Genomic DNA, 22,656 nt, shown 5'->3' on the forward strand with positions numbered 1-22,656 from the left:
ATACCCAGAATAGGTAAATCTACAGAGACAGAAAGTAGGCTAGTTGTTGCCTAGGAATAGAGGATGGGGAGGGGAGAAGGGGTGGGAATGACTGCTAATGGGTATAGGGTTTCTTTTCAGGGCGATGAAAATATTCTGGAATTAGACAGTGGTGATAGTAAACACTCAACGCACTGGGCAGTTAAAAGGGGTGAATTTTATTTTACGTAAATTATGTCTCAATGAGAGAGAGAGAGAGAGATGCAGACAGGCTGGAAGGGTAGTGGCAAGATAAAGAAAGCCAAGTTGCAACCGAAGTTACAAGGCAGACGAAGAGCAGAAACAGCAGCACACGTAGGGAGAGCAGAACATGCGTCCTGAGTCAGAAGGATAATTTCCAGGTCTTCCAGCTGTGGGGTTCCAGATTACATTATAGCACAGTCCATAGCAGTCCTTACAAGAAAATCTTGCATATACACTAGCTTAAGTGGGGGTATCTGTTCCTTGCAGCCAAACAGGCTGGCAAATATTACTTTCGCATCTGTTTAGAAAGCATTTCTGAAATCTTTCACTTTTTTTTTCACTCTTCCTTCTCATTACCTGTTGACCTCCATTTGTTCATTATACAAACAGAAAAATTTCAGATACTTACCAATCCCTTCACCTCCCCAGCAGCCACAAATACTTGTTGCATCCCAATCTCCAGCCACCACCCACCCCTACCAGGTCCCTCTGGCTCACATACTGGGCTGTGAAAAAACTGGCACAGAAGACCATCCAAATAAAAAGGACCCAGAAACACTGTCCTCAGTTACTTACCAGCTGTTCTCTAGTGGGAACAAGACAGAATGTGTCTATGCTGGAAGGAACTAATTTTCACTTGGATAAAGGGAGATCTTCCTATGTTGACTGGGGTGTTAGGTACTAGGAAAACAAGCTATCAATAAAGGTTTTTATGTGACCGTTCAACAACAGAACAACTACCAATCTGCTTCTGAAGGTTTTCAACCTTCCTCCCCGAGTTATGAGATGTCTGTAGTCCTCATCTCTGTAATCATCTCTATTTAAAAAAAAAACAAAAAAAAAAACACCTCAGGGGTGGCCGGTTAGCTCAGTTGGTTAGAGCGTGGTGCTAATAACACCAAGGTTGCTGGTTTGATCCCTGCATGGGCCACGGTGAGCTGTGCCCTCCTTAAAACAAAAACAAAAACACACACACAAACAAAAAAAACCACGGGACTTATCATTCATTCAACTGTATTTTCCAAACTCCTACTATGTGCCAGATACTATGCACTACAAGGGTCTACTAAAGTGGACTGAATGAGTGCTGCCGTGGAGGTAATGGCACTGAGCAAACGGAAGGGCCCACTGTAATACCCTACACATGCTTTAACAAAGAAATAAAAGTTCTGCGGAAAACGTGGCTCTATTTTATTTCGAGGAGAGGTGTGTGTGCAGGCATTTAAGCTGAATGGACTAAGCAGCTGGAAAAAGTGCTACATAGCATGGAGGTATGAAAGCCTAAGTGGTGAAGAGGAAACCCTAAGGTCTCAAAAGGGAAAGGAGAGTGAGGTAACATTAGAAAGGTAGAAAAAGGACTTGAGAAAGTTAGGGGAGAGTATAAAAATATTTTAAAATATTAGAAAAAAGAAAACATATTAGAAAATCAATGAGAATAGATAGTTGGAAAGACCCAGTGAGGGGCTTTCCATGTTATACTGAAAAGCTTGGACTTTATTCCAAGATTTTTAAACAGGAAGTGATCACATTTGTCCTTTAAAAGCTATCGGGCAATAATCTAGAGGATGAAATACAGTGAGGAAATACGGAGATCAGGAGGCTATTGAAAAAACTAGTTCCAAAAGTTAGGAATCAGTCTCAGGCAACACTGAGAAATTGAGGGGGTGGTGGGTGGGACAGGATCCACCAGAACGTGGAGATTACTCAATAAGACGAGGAACTAGAAGTTATCGATTCTAGTGCAGACAATACGGGGCATGTTTGCATGGGAAGCCTCCATATGGAAGTGATCAATGAACAGTTTTTAAAACAAAGTTATAGAGCTCAGGGGACATTTAGGGGATAGAGATCTGAGACTCAGAAAAGCAATCAGTGCCCCCTTAAACAATGGAAGACCCAAGAGAAAAGACCTGAGATACAAGCCCTGGAGAACAGCCATGTCTTAGGGTGCAAGCAAAGTAAGAAGAACCTGGAAGCTGAAGAGTGATCAGAACAGAATCAAGGACGTTATCACAAATGCGAACAGAACTACGGCCCAGGTCCCCAAGGCCTTTCCACAGCTCCTCCACCAATTCTTCTCTGCTGTATAGAAATTTGGAAAGAAGACATCGCTAGATCACATTCCTAGGCAGTATCGCTTCAGAGAGAAAATCACTGATGTCAAGCCTGCTAAAAGTAGTGAGAGTGAAAAGGGCTTAGAAACCAAGACAGCAGCAGCAAGCACACACCATTCTCCAGACCTTTCTTCTGCCCAACTCGGTGGTGTGTTGGTGTATGAGAAGCGTTGATGCTAACTGCTCAATGACACCCGAGGCCTGGTCTAGGGGGCAAAAATAAAGAGAGTACAGCACTAAACTTGCATTGTAGGCCCAAGGTGGACACCAACTCTCCTCAGGCAAGGCAGTTATAAGCTCTCTCTACGGGGTTTCTTACCTGTAAAATGGGCAATGAACCTCACAGCGCTTTTGTGAAGACAGATGACTAAAACAGATGCGAATGCACTTGGGAAAAAATGACAGGATAGTCTAGTCCTTGATTACCTCTACTCAGAATGACCTGTAATCAGCCCGTTAGTTCTCAAACTTCAGGGTGCACGACACCCACGTGCGGTATTGCCAGACAACAGATTCTTAGGCATCCCTGCAGCATAAGACTATCTGCGCATGGGCCCTGCAATCTGCACTTTTACATTCCAGGTAACGCTCATGTAGTGTTCCATGGTCCAGATTTCATGGGATACTGAAGCAGTCCAACCACTTAAAAGATGAGAAAACAGACTAAGGAAAAATGCTGTACCTAAGAACTGAACACTAGGCAATGGCAAGGCCTAGAGAGAGTGTTACAATGGAAGATAATTTGAGCCACGAAGTCCTATTTCTAGGGATCATATCCCTGTACACGGGAGTAGTTCCACTACGTAGTGAGACTTCATCACGGCATTCACTGTGACTTCATCTGCTATCTACGGCTAAAACAGAATTTAGCAGTAAAGAAGTCTCATAAAAAGCCTTCTAGATTATTATTATGTTGGAGACTACAGAGGAGGCTAGAATCTATTAGGTTGGTACAAAAGTAACTTTTTTGCAGCAACCTAATATTTCAAACAAGCAAGCAGGCTAACTTTGAGGATCCCAAGTTATTCCACGAAGAGCTGTTCAGAATCTGCTATTATCCGCACCTGTTACACCCAAGCCTAGCGTAGCCTGAGCTGCACATGGAGGCCTGGACTCAAAACTTGCAACTACCACCTGTTATCTAGGGACTATTCTACCATTTAATATTCCCGGCTTTGACTAACCTAAGACTCATTTACTTGAGGTTCCAAGATACTCTGAAGCCCGGTTAAAGTAACTGAAACCAGGAGTTAGAAACGTGTTCTCTACAAAGCCCGAACTTCAGGCTCCCTACAGCTACAACTCAGGGCCAGGCTGGCGTTTTTGCTGTGTACAAGGGCACTCACTTCCTGCCACTTCCTCAACAGCACTGCAAACTGATGAGGCTTCTCATTCCCATATTGAAAATTTAGTTGCCAATCAAGACTGATCTAGATTTTTTTTTTTTTTTTTGGGGGGGCACCTGATATCTCCCAAATCATGTATTGTGTTGCATTTTCAATTAGATTGGGGGGGGGGGGAATCAAAACCCAGAATAACAGTTTACATGTCAATACAGCATTCTGTATATACTACTAAGTACACTCTCTGTGCTATGAGCTAAGAATTTGATCATTAAAAATAACTTCCCCAAAAATTATTTGAAATTACATATCCAACCCAAAGCAATAAAGCTACAGTTAAAAAACGCCCCTGGAATCTACCCTATGGGAGAACAGTTTGAAGGGACAGGAGCCAGCGCACTCGCGTTGATGATGCTGGTCATCTATCAACGGGACCCTTCCGTACAGAACTTAGTTACAGCTCAAGTTCATCAGCAGTAAGGACGCGGAATCAGACAACAATAGAAGGTAACAATAGCATGGGCTTCGGCTTCCTCACCCAATTTTTTCTTCTCTCTTTTAAGGGACTATTTTTGTTAAATAACCAAGAAGACAACCCAGTTCCTCTGCTTATGATAAAATAAAATAAAATTAGACAACAGAAATACTTACACGGGACTGGAATTCAAAGAGCAATGATCCACCATCATTTCTGGAAGGAAATCCAACTTAAACGCAGCCATCACCTCACTCTCCCCTTCAGAAGCCAATGATATTAACTTGCTGCACTTGTCTGATCCACAAATACACACAGCTTTAGCTTCCTGGGCCCCACAAAAACACAAAGTGGAAACAGGAGCTCAGGGAAACCAGCAGTAAGTGCCACAGAAACAGGCAGGGCTGGGGAAAGGAAAGGGAGCACTGGATTAAAAGGGGGCTGTGACCATGTGCAGGGAGGCTCAGCCCGGCACACAATGAAAGCGCTGATGCGCCAGGCTTGTTTTGTGTGATTTTCCCTGGCGAAGCAGTACTAAGTGCACTGTCAGACAAATAGAGTGTCAGATCCATGAAGACAGCAGTGGCTAACAGAGCGGAAGAAACACCAACTTGTTTCCCATCTTCCAAACTCCTTCCTGCAAACCAGTTTTTGAGGGCCCCCAAAGCCTGAAACTACCTGAAGGAAAAAAAGAAAAAAAGAGAAGAAAAAAAAAAAAGGCAGCTCACCTCATGTGGTCTGAAAATGGTTTTGGAAAGAAGAGCTGAGTTGAGCCTTGGTCTGAACTTAGTTCCCATGTGCCAAAGACAGCACTGAGTACAGTGCTTGGGTCCAACTGACCTCAGAACAGTCACATAAGGAGGAACAGTTCACACCATCAGAAGGAGGTCAGAGGCAAGCTGGCCGGAGAAATGGCCACCAGAAACTTACTGCTCACACACTACGACCCGCACTGGACCACTCTGGCTTCTGGATGGTGCTGAGAGCAAAGTGTGCTTCCTCACCAGACTGAAGGACTTTAAAATTTGTTGCTTCGTGCTATTTATTAGGTGGCACAAGGCAGAACTTCTTGGCTATGAATCCTAATTTGCCAGAAAATTTAAAAAGTAAAAATAAAAATGGAACCGTAATATTCTGCCTCTTGATAGAGTACTAGGAAATAATGTCTTCTCAGTTGTTTGACCTTTCTAATAATGAAAAAAAAAACCGGAGCCTGCTAGGGACAAACACTCAAACATGCAAGGAAGGACAGAGAAATGTAGACTAAGCCTCTTCGTTTTCTGTCCTCCTTTCAACTGTTGCTAAAACCAAGATTAATGAATGCGCACATAAAAATTCTATTGTGGGTGAGCAGCAGAGATGGATATACTTAGCAGTCAAGGCAGATGTGGTGCTCCCGTTCTCAATTTAGCTCCACATCCCTCCAAACAACAAATGGTGGCATTTCAATATTTAGGCAGTGACTCTAAAACTGTATCGCTGAAGGTTCCCAAATTTCACAGGCCTTCTTTCCATTTTTATCATTAGGGTTGCCTTACCTCAAAGATTTCACTTCACTCAAGCTCAGTTCACAACACAGGGAACTTTGAAAAAAAGAAGTTATGTTCAGCCTGTAAAGAGGTAAATGAACGAACTCTAAACATGTAGAGTTGCTTTGTAAAAAATAATGAAAGGCTGCACGTCATGGTATCAGCCTAAATGTTCTAGTCTGTGTAACAATGGCTGACATCTGTCTACATTTGACCCCAGAAGGTAGAAACGGTGTTTTCTTCCAATATCCAGACATAACCATCCAAAATTTAAAACTGTTAATAGCACCTAAATGCTTTTCTATTTTGTCAGAGATCCTGGCTCACTTGATCTACTGCTTCAGAGACAGAAGTGGCAGGAGCTCTCTTCCATCCTATTAAAGGAGGAAGCAGAAACCAGTTACAATTGAGAGGAGACTGTGCAACTGGCACACAGTCCACAGTTCACCAAGCCCTGACTGCCAGACAGGCAGAAGACGGTAACCCAAGCTGGGACTGGTTAAGTTACTGGTTAGCTGTGTCCTACTTTCTCCTCTGTACACTGGAGCTGATCACATGCCTCTTCCTACAGAAAGCTACCTGGACCAAGAAGTAAATTTGTGAGGTCAGTTAACAACCAGATTAGATTTTTTAGTTCAAGGATTCCTTTAAAAAGGAATCAATAACTTTTAAGGAATCCCACTGGTTATTGTTATGCTTTTATTATTCACTAAAAATACATAGCTTTTAATTGCATCTCTATTTCAATCTGGAGCAAGAGTACTTAAATGTAGGGTACTTTACTGAGTAGCCGGGCACTGCTTGGTGTATGAAACGATGCGCTCTCCTCACAGTCATGTTTACCAAGCCAAATGTTGGGAAGCACTGATTTAGAGCACTGTTTTAAATTTCATTTTACGATTCTATAAAGCAACACCGCTTTAAAAACCTACAAGATGAAAATGTTATTACATGAAAGAGGATGCTTCTCTTTAGGCAGGTCACAAGAGTTATCTCAGAATAATTAAATTCAACATGCTTATGGGAAAAAAAGCACAGAAATTAATCACAAGTCAGTCAAATTTAGAAAAGGGTTACAAAGTTAAATGATGATAAAAATGATTGTGGGAATATAAAAATGCAGGTGTTAAGAGAAAAATGAAAAGGTAGAATTAAAAGTTATCCACAGAAAACTGCCCGTAAGTTTTCTTATTTCTTAATCAGAAACACATTCTAGGCTTTTGCCACAAAGGATGCATTAGAAACAGAGATGGCAGGAAGAGTCACAACCAAGGGTCCACTGCAAAAGAAGGCCTTAACTTTCCCTCAGTCCCTTTTTACCACGGGTCCTCTCACTATGAATTTACATTAGTGGGGTCCTCTTCTTTCCTTGATTGTCTGACTGCCTCAGTTTTCTTTGCCTTGAATAAGGACAACAATTCAGAGCCTGAGTTTGTGAGGGCAGGGACAATCAGCCTGCTGTAACATTAAGATTATCAACTGATGATAACATTTAGGCAGTCACTCAATTAAAATTGTATCACTGAAGGCTCCCAAATTTCACAGGCCTTCTTTCCATTTTTATCGTTAGGGTTGCTTTTCACTTCACTCAAGTTCAGTTCACAACACAGGGAATTTAAAGGAATCCTTGAACACAGGGAACTTTTAAGATTATCATCAGCTGATAAGGGGAACCCCTCAAAAGAATAGCACACTCTGCATTTACAATATTGTAACGGAATAAACAGTTTAAAAACTGGATTAGCAGAGAGAGAAGTGCTAGAAATCACAGCATTTGTTTTGTCAAGAGTAAAAGAACAATTCAGAAAAGCATAGTTGAGCAAAAACAAACAAACAAAAAAACAAACAAAACAAAAAAACAAAAAACAAAACACAGGTGGCACGTGCAAATGTCAGGCTGCCTATCTTAATGTAACCAGGGAGTTCAATGACAGGTGAAGGGCTTCTTTTATACTTCCACCCTGGTAATCTAAATGTGTTTTAAAGGGCAAAAATGTGAAGTTTGGTTATATGAGCTTAGAGGAAATTAGAGCCTACTACTAAATTATAAAAGAGAATCTACGTATTAAAAAATCACCAACAGTCTCTGTAAAGAAAAGTATAAAAATCTAGGGAAGTGAAAACCTCAGTTAAGTGGGCTGGATATCCCCCCTCTCCCAGCTTCTGGCAGTTAGATGACATAAGCAATATAGAAATTGATATAACTTGAAAATAACCAATCGAGGAACTTAAAAATTTAGCTTAAAACCTTTATGGACCTGAATGTCACTTCAAAACTTGAGTACTTCTAATGTAATTAGTGGGTCTCCTAGTGAGCTCCCAATCCAGTATCTTGCATATGCAAAAACATACTGATCTATATTGATAATTATCTCTTCTGCATCTCACATAGTGGTAACTTTTTAGCAAAAAACATGATGGTTAAGTATACTTTAAAACAAACCAGAGTGAGTTTCCAGTAAGTCTTGACAATGAAAAAATAATTCTGAACGTGGGAGAAGGGGAGTTTTAAAGTAAAGGAGGAATAGAAATATTATAAAAAACAAAAAACAAAAACAAAAAAACTTCTCTACTTCAAATCTAAAAATCACTGTAAGACAAAAAGCACTCAGTTTTGTGATTGTTTATGCAAGTTGGTTTGTTTGCCTGTAAAATTATCATAGGCGGTATATTGAGAGGATATGATAAGGTTGAAGGGGAGAAACTACCACCTTTTTTGAAATCTAAAAGGTTTTCCATTTCTTACCCCATCCTTAATCACTGTCTCCTCCCCTAATCAGTGTCAAAGATAAGGACCAGCAGAAAGACCCTCTTTTCTCAGTTTAGTGCTGTCAGCAAAAGTATAAGGTCAGAGCCTCCCTTGGAGTTTCTGGGACTAAACCTGACCTAATAAATTGTCCTGTGAAATTGTGATTACCCTTCAAATTAGGTCATATTTTCAGATCCTAAACTAGTTCTGGAACTTAAGTATAATTCTTTAAGCTCCAGTACTAATTTAAAAATATAAGATATTACAAGATTATAAAATATTGTAAGATTATAAGAATATTGAACAAATTCTGGTTCTAGGAGGGTAAATGTTATCTGTGTGAAATCCATTAAGTTCTATCCTCATCCTTGTTCTAGTTTACTTGGGGTGTTCCAGCTATGAAATGGGAATGGCGAAAGTTAGCTAGGTAGATGCTGTGTGGAATACTGCTCCCAACACACACACACATTCTCTCTCTCTCTCTCTCTCTCTCTCTCTCTCACACACACACACACACACACACACACACACACACACACTCCCCTCCCCATCCCACAGCTGTTAGAACTAGGCAGCAGCTAGTTCAACTGGGAGTTACGTCTGCCTTGGAAAATACCTAAGGAGAAAGAGTTGGGAAAGAAAACAAGAAATAGTTCTAGCTTCCTAGGAACAGGAAATTATATCCTATAATGTAGGGGAAAAGCCATCACCTTCCTGAAGTCAATTTTTTCACATCTGCACAACAGGCCTCATGCAAGGTTAAAAAGACGCCCATGAAGCAAACCCATCCAGCAGTTAGCCCATACCTGTAGCTTTACACCTCCCTCTCTGGGCTATGTCTTCACTCTAAAAAAACCAAGGAAAGAAAAATAAGTGGGCCATGCCTACACTTTTCATCATTTCACATATGTAGCGTCTTTCCCAAGAAAAGCCTCCCCCCTCGTCACCTTAGCTAAAGATTTTTAAAAATTTTTTGAAGAGCCCTTCCCTCTCCCATTTTTAAAGTATACAAAACCTTAAAGATAAATGCATTTAGCACCTCAAAGCTAATTTTAAAACACCATCAACTAAAAAGAGGCTTGCCCCAAAATATCACAACAAATAGTAAGACAATGACTAGGGTTTATGAGGTTGAATTTCAATACATTTAAGTCACCAAAATCATCAGTTTTTAACATCTGTTTTCGGATGGGAAACAACAGTAAAGCTAAAGGCTGTATAATTTTTTCAACAATTAAGAATCATGTTATTAACGTGGAGAGGCCACACTTCCCCAAAACAACCTTCCTGACAAATTGCCAGGCATAAGACTGTTTAAAGGCAACCAAGTTCCTGGCTGTGTAAATGCATCTCGCTGGCCCTGTAAATGCAGGGTGGTGGTGAACCACTGAAACCAAAAAAATCAGAAGATGGGGAAGTTAATTGAAGGTAAAAGCAAACAGAGGAACCACAAAACCAATTTGTTTTATTTTTAAACATTATCAAACAATCTTGCAAGTTAAGATTGATTCTGTAAAGCCGCCCAACTGCCTACAAACTTCGTCTAAAACCCCTGCCAGTTGTACTTCTGTCTGGCCCTGGCTATAGAAGGAGAACTACTCAAAGTCACTAAGGACAAGGCCTACACTGGAAAGTGTAAGAACTACCATGAAGGACAAAGCCAGAACCAGAGCTTACTGTGAGAGCCTATGACACTCTACCTACCCTCCCAGAAGACAAAGATGCTTCCTGACTGGCAGAAAATCATTTACTAAATTCACAATCCCTCATTCAGTCCTGTATCATCATCACCATCTAAGGTAGGAACTACTCTTAAGGATTTAGATGCTAAAATAAAGTCCACAGCAGATTCTAACGCAGAGCCTACGGTCTGTCCATCTGTCTGGAGAAATGTGACCATCATCTAGGAGGTACACACTGTTACTGAGGCAGGTATCTTGAGAGGGCTCTGGAGTAGTATTGCCTTGGAGGGTAGAAAGCAAATTAAATTTCTACCTGTCAGTTTTATTGCAGGTGGTGTAAAAGGCAAAGAAAAGACCAATGTTTCCTTCCAAAAAATGGTGCACAGAACATGCATGAACCGTTGAGAAACACTGCTGTTCTGTGACGCTGTGAGACCAGACTCAAAGTGCATGCTAGTTGGGCAATTTCCGGGATACAGAAAGCAAAGCGGGGGTGGGGGTGGGGGGGGTGGGGGTGGGGGGGTGGCCTGGTTGTTAAGGGTGAGGGACACGTCTCTAGGTCCCAGAGAACACAGCAGCACCCATGGCGCTGAGGAACACTTGACCAAGAGAAAGAGAAAAATGAATTCTTTAAAACAAATATATAAGATATTAATCACCCTATTCCTAAGTCACCCAAAGACTTTTAAAGGTAAACAAACAAAAAAGGATCAACACTGTTTTCGCCCACACAGGCCCTGGTCACTTGAGGGAGGACAGTGGGAAGCCTAATACAGGAGTGCATTTTCTTTAAAAGCTGTTTTCCCAGTTTTGCTTTTCCTACATTCTGTTGCCTAGTCTGTAAGAAAACAAATGCTTTGGGGACAGAGGAATGCTAAATGGAAACTAAAAGATTTGAGTTTTTTACGCCTTTCAATTTCTGTGAGGAGCCACATAAAAGGCATTAAGCTCTGTGAGGAGAGGAAGCCGGTACCTCCCTGGAGCCCCACAGAAGTCTGTTGCCATTAACATTACCTCTACCTTTCGCAATCACCATGCAGAGAGGCATAAAGGTGGTTCCAAAGAGGGGTGAGAAGAGTTAAGACGGAGGGGGCGGCCAGATGGCTCAGTTGGTTAGAGCGCGAGCTCTGAACAGGGCTGCCGGTTTGATTCCCACATGGGCCAGTGAGCCGTGCCCTCCACAACTAGACTGAAGACAACGACTTGGAGCTGATGGGTCCTGGAGAAACACACTGTTCCCGGTACAAAATTGAAAAAAAAAAAAAGAGTTAAGGGGGCAAGGGAGCACCAGAAAGGTGAGGGGAGACAACAGAGGAGGATGAAGGGCAAGCTAGCCTAGCTCTGAGGGAAGCAAGCAGTATTATCTGCATGGGATACGTTAAGGTGGTCCAAATATGACCTCCTTTGAAGTTTTAAATTGTACTTGGTGAGTCAGTGGTACAGGAGATTCTGAAAAGGCAAACCACCTATCTCACGATTTCCCCAAAGAAAGATAACCTGGAAAGAATTTGTATTTGGTTTTGGGCTACATCTTGGAACTTATATATGATCTTGACACTTTTCAAAGATGCAAGAATAAATGAACAGCATCACCTCTCAAGAATGATACAGAAGCTCTCAGATCTCCTGCACACCTTCCTTAGCGTAGGCAAGGTAATGAACCTTTTTCATTTCTCAGTTTTCTGCTGGCCTATGGAGCCTATATGTTGAATAAGTGACAAAACACTGTCCTTCTCAGAAGACGGCCACTGACTCACTCACCATCAGCAGCTCTTACACAATCTGCACTGAATCACAAACCACAGATACAGGGGCTAGTAGTAGGTACAGTCAGTCATGCTCCATGACCTACATAAAGCTTGAACCCAGGGCTTTGGCCTCATTAGCAAAACTCACTCTTTAAAAAAAAAAAAAATTTTTATTGAGGTAACGTTGATTAATAACATTATATAAATTTCAAGTGTACAACAATATAATTCGGTATCTGTTGTCACACAACAGCCTAGCAGACTGCTCCCCCCCCCCCCCCCCGTGTCTTTCCTTAAGGAAAGAATAGTCTGTGAGACTGTGCATCTCTGGGACTGTATATTTCTCTCTATTTAGTCTCCAAAAGAGGGTTTGCGGCCAATGACGATTAAGATCCCCCACGGGGGGCGGGGGACACACAACTCAAGCCAGGCGGAACCCCATGGAGACCCGCGATGAGCTGCCTTAGAAACACTTGGGAAGGGGCCTTGTCTCCCCTTCCCCCTGCCTGAGAAAACCGGCTGCTGACTCTGGTTTTCCCTCTCACCTAATTGGGAGAAAAGTCTTGAGAGTGATAAGATTAAACTCTCTCAGCTCAGCTCTGTGAAACCATTTCAACATGTGATATATGTCCCTTAAAAGAGTTGCATACCTCACCTCAAGGACTTTCTGCTTCGGCTGTTTGAAGATCAACATAATTGGTTTGGGTTGTTTCCATAACGTGATAAGTGAGTCTCACAGACCATGCCAAAAATACTGCTACTCCCTTGTATACTTATCAATAAAAACCTCCAGTCGGCTTTATTCTGGGCTCCAGTCTTTCAGAACTGTGAGACCCCTGGCCTTCTGAGATTTAAACTGCATTAAGTATCTGTATGTTTCTTTCTTAAAACTTAACCCAAAGCCGCCCCTTCTCGTACCCTCACTGCCCGTGTTGCGCTGGACACGACAGGTATCTGTATACTCTATTGTGTGCTCACCACCAAAAGTCTAGTTTCCAATCCAGTACCATATATTTGACCCCCTTTATTCACTCTGCCCTCGTCCCAATCCCTTCCCCCTCTAGTAAAACCATTCTCTTAAGGTTCACTAAGAGTTACCTTACTAACAACTGTTAGCAAGTGCCCTCAACACCTTGAAAAACTATGCTGATATAAAGCAGGAACTAATGAAGAATTGAATAACTAAGCAGATTAGGGTTTTCAAACATTTTTAAAAGCAGAAGTGTTTTACCCCTAAACATAAAAGTGAAGCTATTCAGGTTGAAGATAGAGGAGGGCCAGGTAGGTCCCACCTGTTTACCCATCCTTGCCCTCAGGGTACCCCTAACCCTAGGTCTCCTGGGAAATATGAAAACAGGCCTGGAATTCAAAAAAATAATTTACAGATTTAAGGGTGGCCAGTTAGCTCAGCTGGTTAGAGCGCGATGCTCATGACACCAGGGTTGCTGGTTCGATCCCCGCATGGGCCAGTGTGAACTGCGCCCTCCACAACTAGATTGAAGACAACTACTTGACTTGGAGTTGACGGGTCCTGGAAAAACAAATGTAAATAAAAGTTTAAAAAAAAATACTTTACAGATTTTATATCCAGCTTTGAGATGAACAGTTTTTTGAACAGATTTTTCTGCCTTATAGAATCTAACAGATTACCACAAACCAAGGAACTTAAGATTCCATCAGTGGTAATATGTGTATCCTCGAATTAATGGAATATGGTATTTAAAATTTGTAAACCTTATCACCTGAAAGTAGGGGAAAATGTCCAGACATTTACAAAGTGATAATAACTATTATAAGAGCTAACATTTTCTGAGCTTTTACTGCATTCCATGTGATGTTTTGGGTGCTTTCTATTTAATCCTCATACCTAACCTATCCTTATTTACAGATGAGGAAAAAGACACAAGAAATGAACTCTCAAGAGCACCTGAATCCAGGCAATGAAGGGGCTGTAATATAAGGTCAGACATTTTAACCCTTGGATAAAAGGCTGACTCAGGTTAAAAACTGTACAAGCAAGATCATGCACACAAACCATAGAAAAGGCTACTTAAACGATGAGGGCCAGAAAGTTGAGTCTGACTGTTTTTCTAAGGCAACTTGTTAAGTAGGTAAATGTCCAAAGTCTCAACTGTTGGCCGAGACGCGATTAAGAGTAGTGAAGGGCCGGCCAGGTGGCTCAGGCAGTTGGAGCGCTGGGCTCCAAATGCCGAGGTCGCCAGTTTGATTCCCACATGGGCCAGTGAGCTGCACCCTCTACAGCTAATATTGTGAACAACAGCTCTCCCTGGAGCTGGGCTGCTGTGAGCAGCCGGAGATTGGGCTGCCATGCGCTGTGTGCTGCGAAGAGCGGCCGGCAGCCATTGTGAGGAGATGGCAGCCGGCGAGAGCTGCCGACCCGCGACCAGCGACCAGCTACCAGCTGCCTTGGGGGGTGGGGGGGGCAGAAGAAGGGGAAAACAAAAACAAAAAAACACCCCCTCCCCCCAAAAAAAGAGTAGTGAAAACTTCCTGCTGTTACTCAGATGTGTGACTCTAAGCAAGTTAATTAACATCTCTAAGTGTCACTTTCCTCACCTATAAAAAAAGACTTAACTACATATCTGAAAGGAACCAAATGGATGCCCAGAATTCAATCAAGCCACTGTACAAATTTCTAACTGGAAGAGAAAGAGACAAATAAAAATGTCTTGGGGAAACTGCTCTTTTTAAACCGTCTGTTAACGTTTAGACCGCTTTCAATGCCCTTCCTTCCTTCTTTTCCTCCTACTGTGTTTCCCCGAAAATAAGACCTAGCTGGACAATCACCTCTAATCTTTTGGAGCAAAAATTAATGTAAGACCTGGTCTTATTTTACTATAAGACCGGGTATCACATCATATGATATAATACTGAGTCTCATTTTATTATAAGACCAGGTATAATATAATACCAGGTCTTATATTAATTTTTGCTCCAAAAACGCATTAGAGCTGACTGTCTGGCTAGGTCTTATTTTCAGGGAAATGGGGTACCATATGGCCTGCTCAATAAGAAGGCTGGGCTTCCCACTTTGGAAAACTGCATGTCCTCCCACTCCTATACCCTGGAAAGCCAAGTAACCAGATAAAACGATCAACTGGGAAGCTTTCCAGGCTAGCCTGGCTTATCCCAATGCAAAAATCCACCAGGGACTGGTGCTAAAATCCAGTCGTTTGCCTGCAGTAGTCAATCTATCTTCCTTGGGAAGCTGTAGTGGGGAAGTGACAGTTACCACCAGATTCTAATCCAGGATCCTGGGCACACACATCACAACTAATAGGGTAGAATCTACCTCAAGGCTAGTGCATTAAATGAAATAAAATTTGTAAAATCAGCAACAAATAGGTGGACCCACTACTGAATGACCACAGAGAAACTATTTAACCACTAACTGTTTTCTGCTCATCTGTAAAATGGGGGTGACTAGGTGGATTAAACAAATACACTGAAGCACAGAGTAAATTCCCTTCTAGTCCCATCACTCCCAGAAAAACTCCTTCCACTGTAAGACCTGCTCGGTGTGGGACAGCCCAAGTCCTATACTGCACCAGGCTCGGCTCTGGCTTGTCCTGGTCAGCAGGGATAGAACTGAACACTTTCTCTGTGGAGTGTACAAAGAAAGAAAAAATTGTGACACTTGCTCTGCGACTACTATTTCCATTATTCAGGCTTAAGTTTGCGGCTTCTAACTCTTTACTGACTGAGTCATCTATGTTTGTCCTCTCCCTGATCCTAGAAGAGTTTATAAACAGATCTCAATCTCATCTCCTTCTCTACCAGCCAGTATGCTCATCCCTTCTTTGGTGTCAACAATTTTTCCCCAGCTTTTAAAAGAAACTGGTAAAAAAAACACACGTAAAATTCACCATCTTAACCATTTTTAAGTGCACAGTTCAGTATTGTTGTGCAATGTGGCAACTATTTTAAAACCTTTCCATCATGTTTCTCAGTCTGAGACCATCAGACAGATCTCTTTAAAGTCCACAGGTGGGTTTTCGGGAAATGGATGATCTATGGACCCCACATTTTTTTGCTAAACTGTGTGAAGATGGACACTGGAGGTTTCCTGAGGAGAGAACCCAAAGCCTTCATCTGATTCTCTAAGGGACTCATGACCACTGCTAGAATGGTCTCCCCCTTGGACTCTCTCTGCTGCAAGGTAACCAAACAGGCAGTGTGTTAGACAAACGCCAGACCTGGTGCCATGTGTGATCTTCAGTGAGTCACTTTTCTGGGCCTCAGCTTCCTCATCTATAAAACTAGACGATAGGACTAGAGTAACCCAGACTATCATTAAATCATCTAAAAACATCAGTTTTCTCCAAACTGTTTTAAAAGTAATCCAAGGTCTAGTTCAATCCCTACCATATATGAGATACACCTGGAAGAAACTATGTGTAAACCTCATTTCTAAATTTTTGTTAATAAATATCAATGCTAGCATTTTGTGACTAAGTAACAAGTCCTTCCTCCTTTTCTGTTTATATCCCAGGACACCTGGAATAAAAACAACATATCAGGCCTTCAATTGCTGAACTGGAATTCCCTAGTTTACTCAATTTATAAAATTTCCATTACTATTTAAATTAAGATATCTACATATAAGTATTTGTACTTTTTAGTAAAAAAATGTATTTTTCCCCTTTAATGTGTGGATATTAGGGTAAAAGCAACATTGTAAGCAGCCCCCCCCCTTTAATTTTTATAAGCGTTTATTTGAGCCAAACTGATGACATATGCTGGGGAGAAAGATCTCAAATGCTCCACAGTAGCCACCTTTTTCAATAGAAGTAGATTTATTAGTTCTTATTCCCCTTTAATTATTCTACTTTTTCAACTTAAAAAATTTACCCGTTTATTCATTTTTACATAAAATCACATTTTGGGTTAATTCCTACAAAACTTTAAATCTATGCATATATTAAGATGCATACACTCTCAAAAACACATTATCAAATTAGATATACTGTATATTCTATTGCATAACCTACTTTTTTCACTTAACAATTATAAACATTTTCTTATAAGCAGCCCATATTTAAGAATCAGCGTCAGAACTGGCCTAAAGTCTGACTTTGCCAACAGCATCCTTCCTATATGTCACAACCAATAAACGTTAACACCTATTTTACAAAGCCATCGTAATTATTAAATCCTCTGAAATTGCTACAAAAAAAGCGGTACACTAAAGCTGGATGGGGGTGGATGCGCTCGTTGCCTCTTTGTTCTCCTTCGTTTCTCTGATATGCCATCTATCTCATCTCCTGTTTAGTCAGATGATCTTTCCTTATGACTATATACACACCTAAACAGGTCATTTCACCTGAGCGGCATCCCATTTTTGGAGGTGTTCAGGTGAGGCAGATAGGGAATGCAAAACACATTTTAAAAAAATCCCTTATCCTACTTCCTTCTAAAATGCCTATACCCTCAAAGTAGTTCTCAAATAGCTCTCTACTGGGGGCTGGGGGTGGAGTGTAGGAATTTCATTCTGTTTTAGCTCCTCCAGTTTCCTTGGCAGCATTGTCAGAACTGGGCAACAAACTGCTGGATGCAGCAGTAGCAATTTACATATGGTAGCTAAGCTATTGTGCAGCTCTCTGGAGAGAATTGCTAACTCTTCTATGTATCTTCCTAATGTGACCCCAATGTTCAGGCATATCGAAGTCAAATATCTGCCTAGTGGCTTATCTTTTCATAGACACAGGGAACCATGCACAGAAGTCAGAAGCAGCAAAGGTTCCCCATTGTTTGAAAGAAGTGGGGGCTCTGAAAACACAGAGGGGACCTTACCTACAGGGACTGAGACACCGGACAATGCACCTAATCCACACACGAGGGCTCAGTCATTCTACTTTGCCATAATATTCATGTATCACTTGCTCAAATCTGGCATGTTCTAAGACCACCAGTTCCGCCTTCGTATCATTGCCCTGCCATAAGGCCAAATCTGTTTCAGCTAGTGAGTCACTACTGCTCCTCTCTCCAACTGCATTTTGATTTCAGCCCACTTGTGCAGCTCATCAGGGCTACACCATATGTTAGTACCATGTAGGCAGAATGTGACTAATTTTTTTCTAAAACACTGTCAGTTACTTTTAAAATTACCTTATAATCTTGATGTCTCTGAAGAATCATTTCTATAATACATAACCTCCTGGAAATGACTTTGTAATTATTTTTCTAACTGCTCAAAGGAGATTCTTTGGCATTTTCACTCCCATTTTCAGATGAGGGAACTAAAGTGAAAAGAACGAATTAAGTGACCCAGGTTCCACAACCAGCCTCAGTGAGACTTGTATTTTCTGGAGTCACAGCACACTATCTGGTAAAATGCGTTGTTTTTTTTTTTTTTTTGGGGGGGGGCTTAAAATATTACTTTGCTTTTATTTTCTGAGGTGATTATTAAACATTAGCTGTAAGGTCTACTTGGAATTTAAAGGCTAATTTTGATGACTAAATGGTCTCATGATATCCATCTGAATAGTTTTAAGAGTAAAGGACTGAATGAGCCATGGACCACAAAGGTTTTTCTGATTGGTAGAGACCATAAATGGGTAAAACTAACATTTTGAGAGTAAGAGAGAGAGACTTGAAGATTCAACTGCCATCACCAAATTCAAATAAAATAAAAAAGTAGGGGCTGCTCCTGCCAGCTCTAGGTAACTTTCCTCTTCTCTGGCAATAATGGCTGCTAGGTTTGATAATGAAGCTTATGTTGAGATGGTTTCTTAAATCTTCCATTTCAGGTCATTTTAGGAACTATCTGGAGTGGCAGTTAGACTGCCATTGCATCGAGGCTTTTCTGATCACGAGTAATATTCTTCAATGGGTAATACCACTTGCGAAGTATAAAAGAGGATCTTAAATATCTTACCAATATTGAAAACTACATATGCCCTTTGAATCCAGTAATTCCTGTTCTAGAAATATAGCCTTCAAATAAATTTGTATCTGATGTACACAGGATATGCCAAGGGGCATTCATAAGAACATTGTTTATAACAGCAAAAACTCGACACATACATGCCCATCACTTGGGTGCTGGTTAAATACATTATAGTATAGCTACACAAGAGAACACTCTGTGCTAGTAAAGAGAGTAAAGGCAGTTGCAACCACTAAGGATCGAACAGGAGGGTATATTTATATAATAAGAAAGGAACTACATGTAGCTTGTATTTAAACAGAACATCTCTGGAAGGATAAAGAAAAACCTGCTAACAAGGTTGCAGATGTGAAATACTGGCTGAATTGTTCACATATGGATGTGTTACCTAGTCTACAGAAACTTTTTTTAAAAGAAAACTCTTGAAGAAACTATGAGGGACAAAGTAAATTCCCAACTCATGCTCTACCCAAACAAACACTTTGTTTTTTTTCCCTGCTTTGCCTGGAACTTTTATGTGGAAACAGCCACTGTCCAGGTGAACCAGCAATACACCACATGTCAGCTGGGTAACTACATTACACCATTTGAAGTTACCCTAGCAACTCAACTGATGTTCATGCAGCTTGGACTGCAAACCTTACAACTGGCCTATTTTCAAAGTTTGGAGCTATTTTCAATCACTCAGCTGTATATCTATGTGTACATTTTCTTCAATCAACCTTTCCTGCCAGGCAGAGAGCACCATTAGCTGGATTCCAGGAAGGAAGGCAAAGGGACACGGTGAGATAATATGCCAAAATAAGTTCTATAAATACAGCTTTTGGCCTAATAGCTCAAAAAAGAATCAAAACAAATTCAAGCTTAAAGAGAAAAACCTGACAGTCCTGCAGTTATCTTACCTGAAGGCTCTAGGGAACGGAAGAGGCTAGGGATCTGGAATCTTGTTTCTCATACCATCGCTTGTCTCCCTCTCCCTAATCTCAGGGGGATGTTAAGATCAAATTGCAGGTATCATTCTGGGGCAGCATCTCCTCCCCTCTTCCTTTATCTTACCCCTTACACTACCCAACACGTTAGTGTCCCTTCACCGAGCTCACTTCACCTCGTAGGCACACATGCCCAATACACACAACACACAGCCCTTCCTTCCCCAGCACCGAGCATCTAACTTCTATCATCTCCGAAGCCCTTCACTCAGCAGCCAAGAACCCTGCCTGGACCATCTGCCCCAACCTCACCCCAAACACATGGGCACTCAAGCAGGAGGCTTCCATATGGCCTTTTCTCAGGAGGTTTATCCTGTTTTGTTGAAAAGCAGGAAACTTTATACAATTTCTTTCTGTTCTTAATGTCATAATCCTACAAAACCAGAAAAGATTTTTTTCTATGGAGATGGTTCCTGAAATAGAGTATCTGCCAGAAAGTACAAAAATTACACCTCTGCTTCAGCCAATCAGGGAGTATTCTGACATAGCTTGATTCATCCCAAAGGATGCGCAACCCTAGGGCAAATTCTAAATCTCTCTTTAATGCTGTCACTTTTTTAAAAAGTTACTTCAATTATCATGCTTTCATCACGCTCAAATTGTGCTTCTAAAAGTGCTTCTCACATTTAAATACCCATTTATATGATCTCCATCACCTCCTTCAATTCATTCCTAAAAAAAAATAAAAAATCCCACTGTTCCACAAAATTAAACTTGTCAGTGCTTTGATTTCATTTTTACAAAACAAGCTCTTTATAAAATGGGAGCTCTATCAATCAAAACCGCATGTAGAGAACATTCACTTATTATAAACCCAGAAGGTACAAGAGGCCCAAACCCTGTCCTTAATGAGCTTATAGTCTCGTTCAGAAGACATGACTTACACAGAAACAAAAAACACAGGACAGCATACATCCAAGGGAAAGCATATATGGCAAAGGACAATCTGCCTTCAATGTGACAGAGACTGAAATATCTCAGGAGAGCTGATTCTTATTTCCCTTTCTAAATCAAACTTTTGTGCTATTCAATCACATTGCCTAAGACAGAATAACATTTTGCTACCCTCTACTGAAATTACTCAGCCTACCAGTAATTCTCCCATCATCATTTCTTTTGAACAGATCTCAGTTACCTTGTTACACTCACATGAATCATAGTTAATGGATTAGGCAAAACTTGCCAGTCCTCCCTTCCCATGCTTCCCCTGTGAGGGCATCTCTTGAGGATGTGAAGTGAGGGAACACGAGTCAGAGAAGCTGGGCAGCCGGATGGCTCAGTTGGTTAGAGCGCGACCTCTGAATAACAGGGTTGCCAGTTCGATTCCCACATGGGCCAGTGAGCTGCGCCCTCCACAACTAGCCTGAAGGACAACGACCTGGAGCTGATGGGCCCTGGAGAAACACACTGTTCCCCAATATTCCCCAATAAAAATAAATAAATAAATAAAATAGAGACGCTAAAATTAATTCGGCTTTTAATATCTTCAACAAACGTCTGGCATTAGCAGAGATAAACTAGGAATCTGGAGGATACTCCATGGATTTGTTATTTGCCTTGCAGCTCTTTATCATCAATAAAAGAATTACTTGACAGTGGACTGCAAAACTGACTTAAAATGAAACTGGGTTAGACTAATTCATGATTCAATAATCCCAAATAATATTCGAATGTGTTAATAAAATAATAGACAAATATTCACTACAATATAGCCTCCACTCAGACTCTGGAGTCACACCATTGTGTTCTAATCCCAGTTTTGCCCAGTAACTAGCCAAGTAACTTTGGGTAAATTGTTGGCCTTCTTCATACCACTTTCCTCCTCTGGAAAATGGTTATAGTAATAGTATGTACCTCATAGGGTGTTTGTTTCGATTAAAGGATTTACATATGTACAGCATTTAGAGCAGGGCCTGGCACATGAAAGTGTTTCCATCTCATTATTACTCCACGGTCAAAGGCTGGTGCCTATGGTGAGACAGGGTGAGTCCCAAAAAGTCTTATTCTTTGACAAGATGATTACTTCTCTTCAAAACGGGAGTACCTAAGATAATACAGAAATATTTCCTATTAGAAGGAGGGCGAGGGAAGTAAGAAGGGAATGACTGGCTGACAGGCCTTCGACCTCCAATGAGGTGTGTTAGCTCCAGTGTAAGTGTAACATTCATTATGAAACACCGAACTACCTGTTCTAAGAGCACTTATTTATTTATAATCATTTACTTATTACCCTCATCATACCAAAAAAGGATTTGAAGCTTTGAAATGCATTTAATGAAAAAATATAAACTAATAAAATGAGACCAGGGAAACTGTAAATTTCTTTAAAAGAGCAAGAAAAGGAAAGCTGGAATAGATGTGCCAGTCCCAGTATCCTGTACTGAGGCTGAGCTGTAAAAATCAACGAGCTGCCACTGAGTTTAATCTCCAATGACAGCCCCTACAGAGGGTGTACAATGATTCATGGTATAAATGGGAAAACAGTAGGATGGTAAAATGACACGGGCACTAAGAGTTGCCAAGAAGGGGAAGGTGAAGCCTATTTAATGCCACACTTAACAGAATTTTAGAAAGTCATTAAGTATGCAGGATCCATGAGAGACTCAGCACCAGGTCTTAGGCCCTAAACACACACACACAACAGAAGCCAACAATGGGAGAGTGGTAGAATAGATTCCTAAGTACTCAGAGTCAGAATACATCAGCAAATGGTTGCTTGGAACCCTACTACACAGCCACAGGAAGAAGCTGCCTCAGTGAATGTGTTTCTCCAGCATTCAAAGTCCTTTTCTCTCCTCATCGGCCACAGTCACAAATATGTGCAGAGAACTGTCTCATCCCTACTCAGCTGACAAGTTCTATTCCCAACTCTGCATGCTTATGACTCATGGGGGT

At 41.2% G+C, this 22,656-nt stretch overlaps 1 protein-coding gene across 34 annotated transcripts in view; it reads right to left on the minus strand.

Annotated features, from left to right (window-relative positions):
- Positions 1-22,656, minus strand: part of CELF1 (CUGBP Elav-like family member 1) — a 67,081-nt gene that overhangs the window by 24,263 nt on the left and 20,162 nt on the right. For 9 of the 34 annotated variants that reach the window (XM_019743659.2, XM_019743651.2, XM_019743661.2 and 6 more), the window contains exons 2-3: positions 9,239-9,278; positions 4,331-4,482 (exon numbers count right to left, since the gene is read on the minus strand). The exons of 14 other annotated variants lie outside the window; for them this stretch is intronic. In XM_019743659.2, coding sequence (XP_019599218.1) covers positions 4,331-4,401 — 71 coding nt within the window. In that variant the 5' untranslated portion in view covers positions 4,402-4,482; positions 9,239-9,278. Of the gene's footprint in view, positions 1-4,330; positions 4,559-9,238; positions 9,279-22,656 lie in introns of all 34 variants that reach the window. 11 more of the 34 variants (XM_019743665.2, XM_074336382.1, XM_074336384.1 and 8 more) reach the window with 3 other exon arrangements.

The sequence above is a fragment of the Rhinolophus sinicus genome, linkage group LG06 (assembly GCF_036562045.2).
Source record: "Rhinolophus sinicus isolate RSC01 linkage group LG06, ASM3656204v1, whole genome shotgun sequence".
Classification (NCBI taxonomy): Eukaryota; Metazoa; Chordata; class Mammalia; order Chiroptera; family Rhinolophidae; genus Rhinolophus; species Rhinolophus sinicus.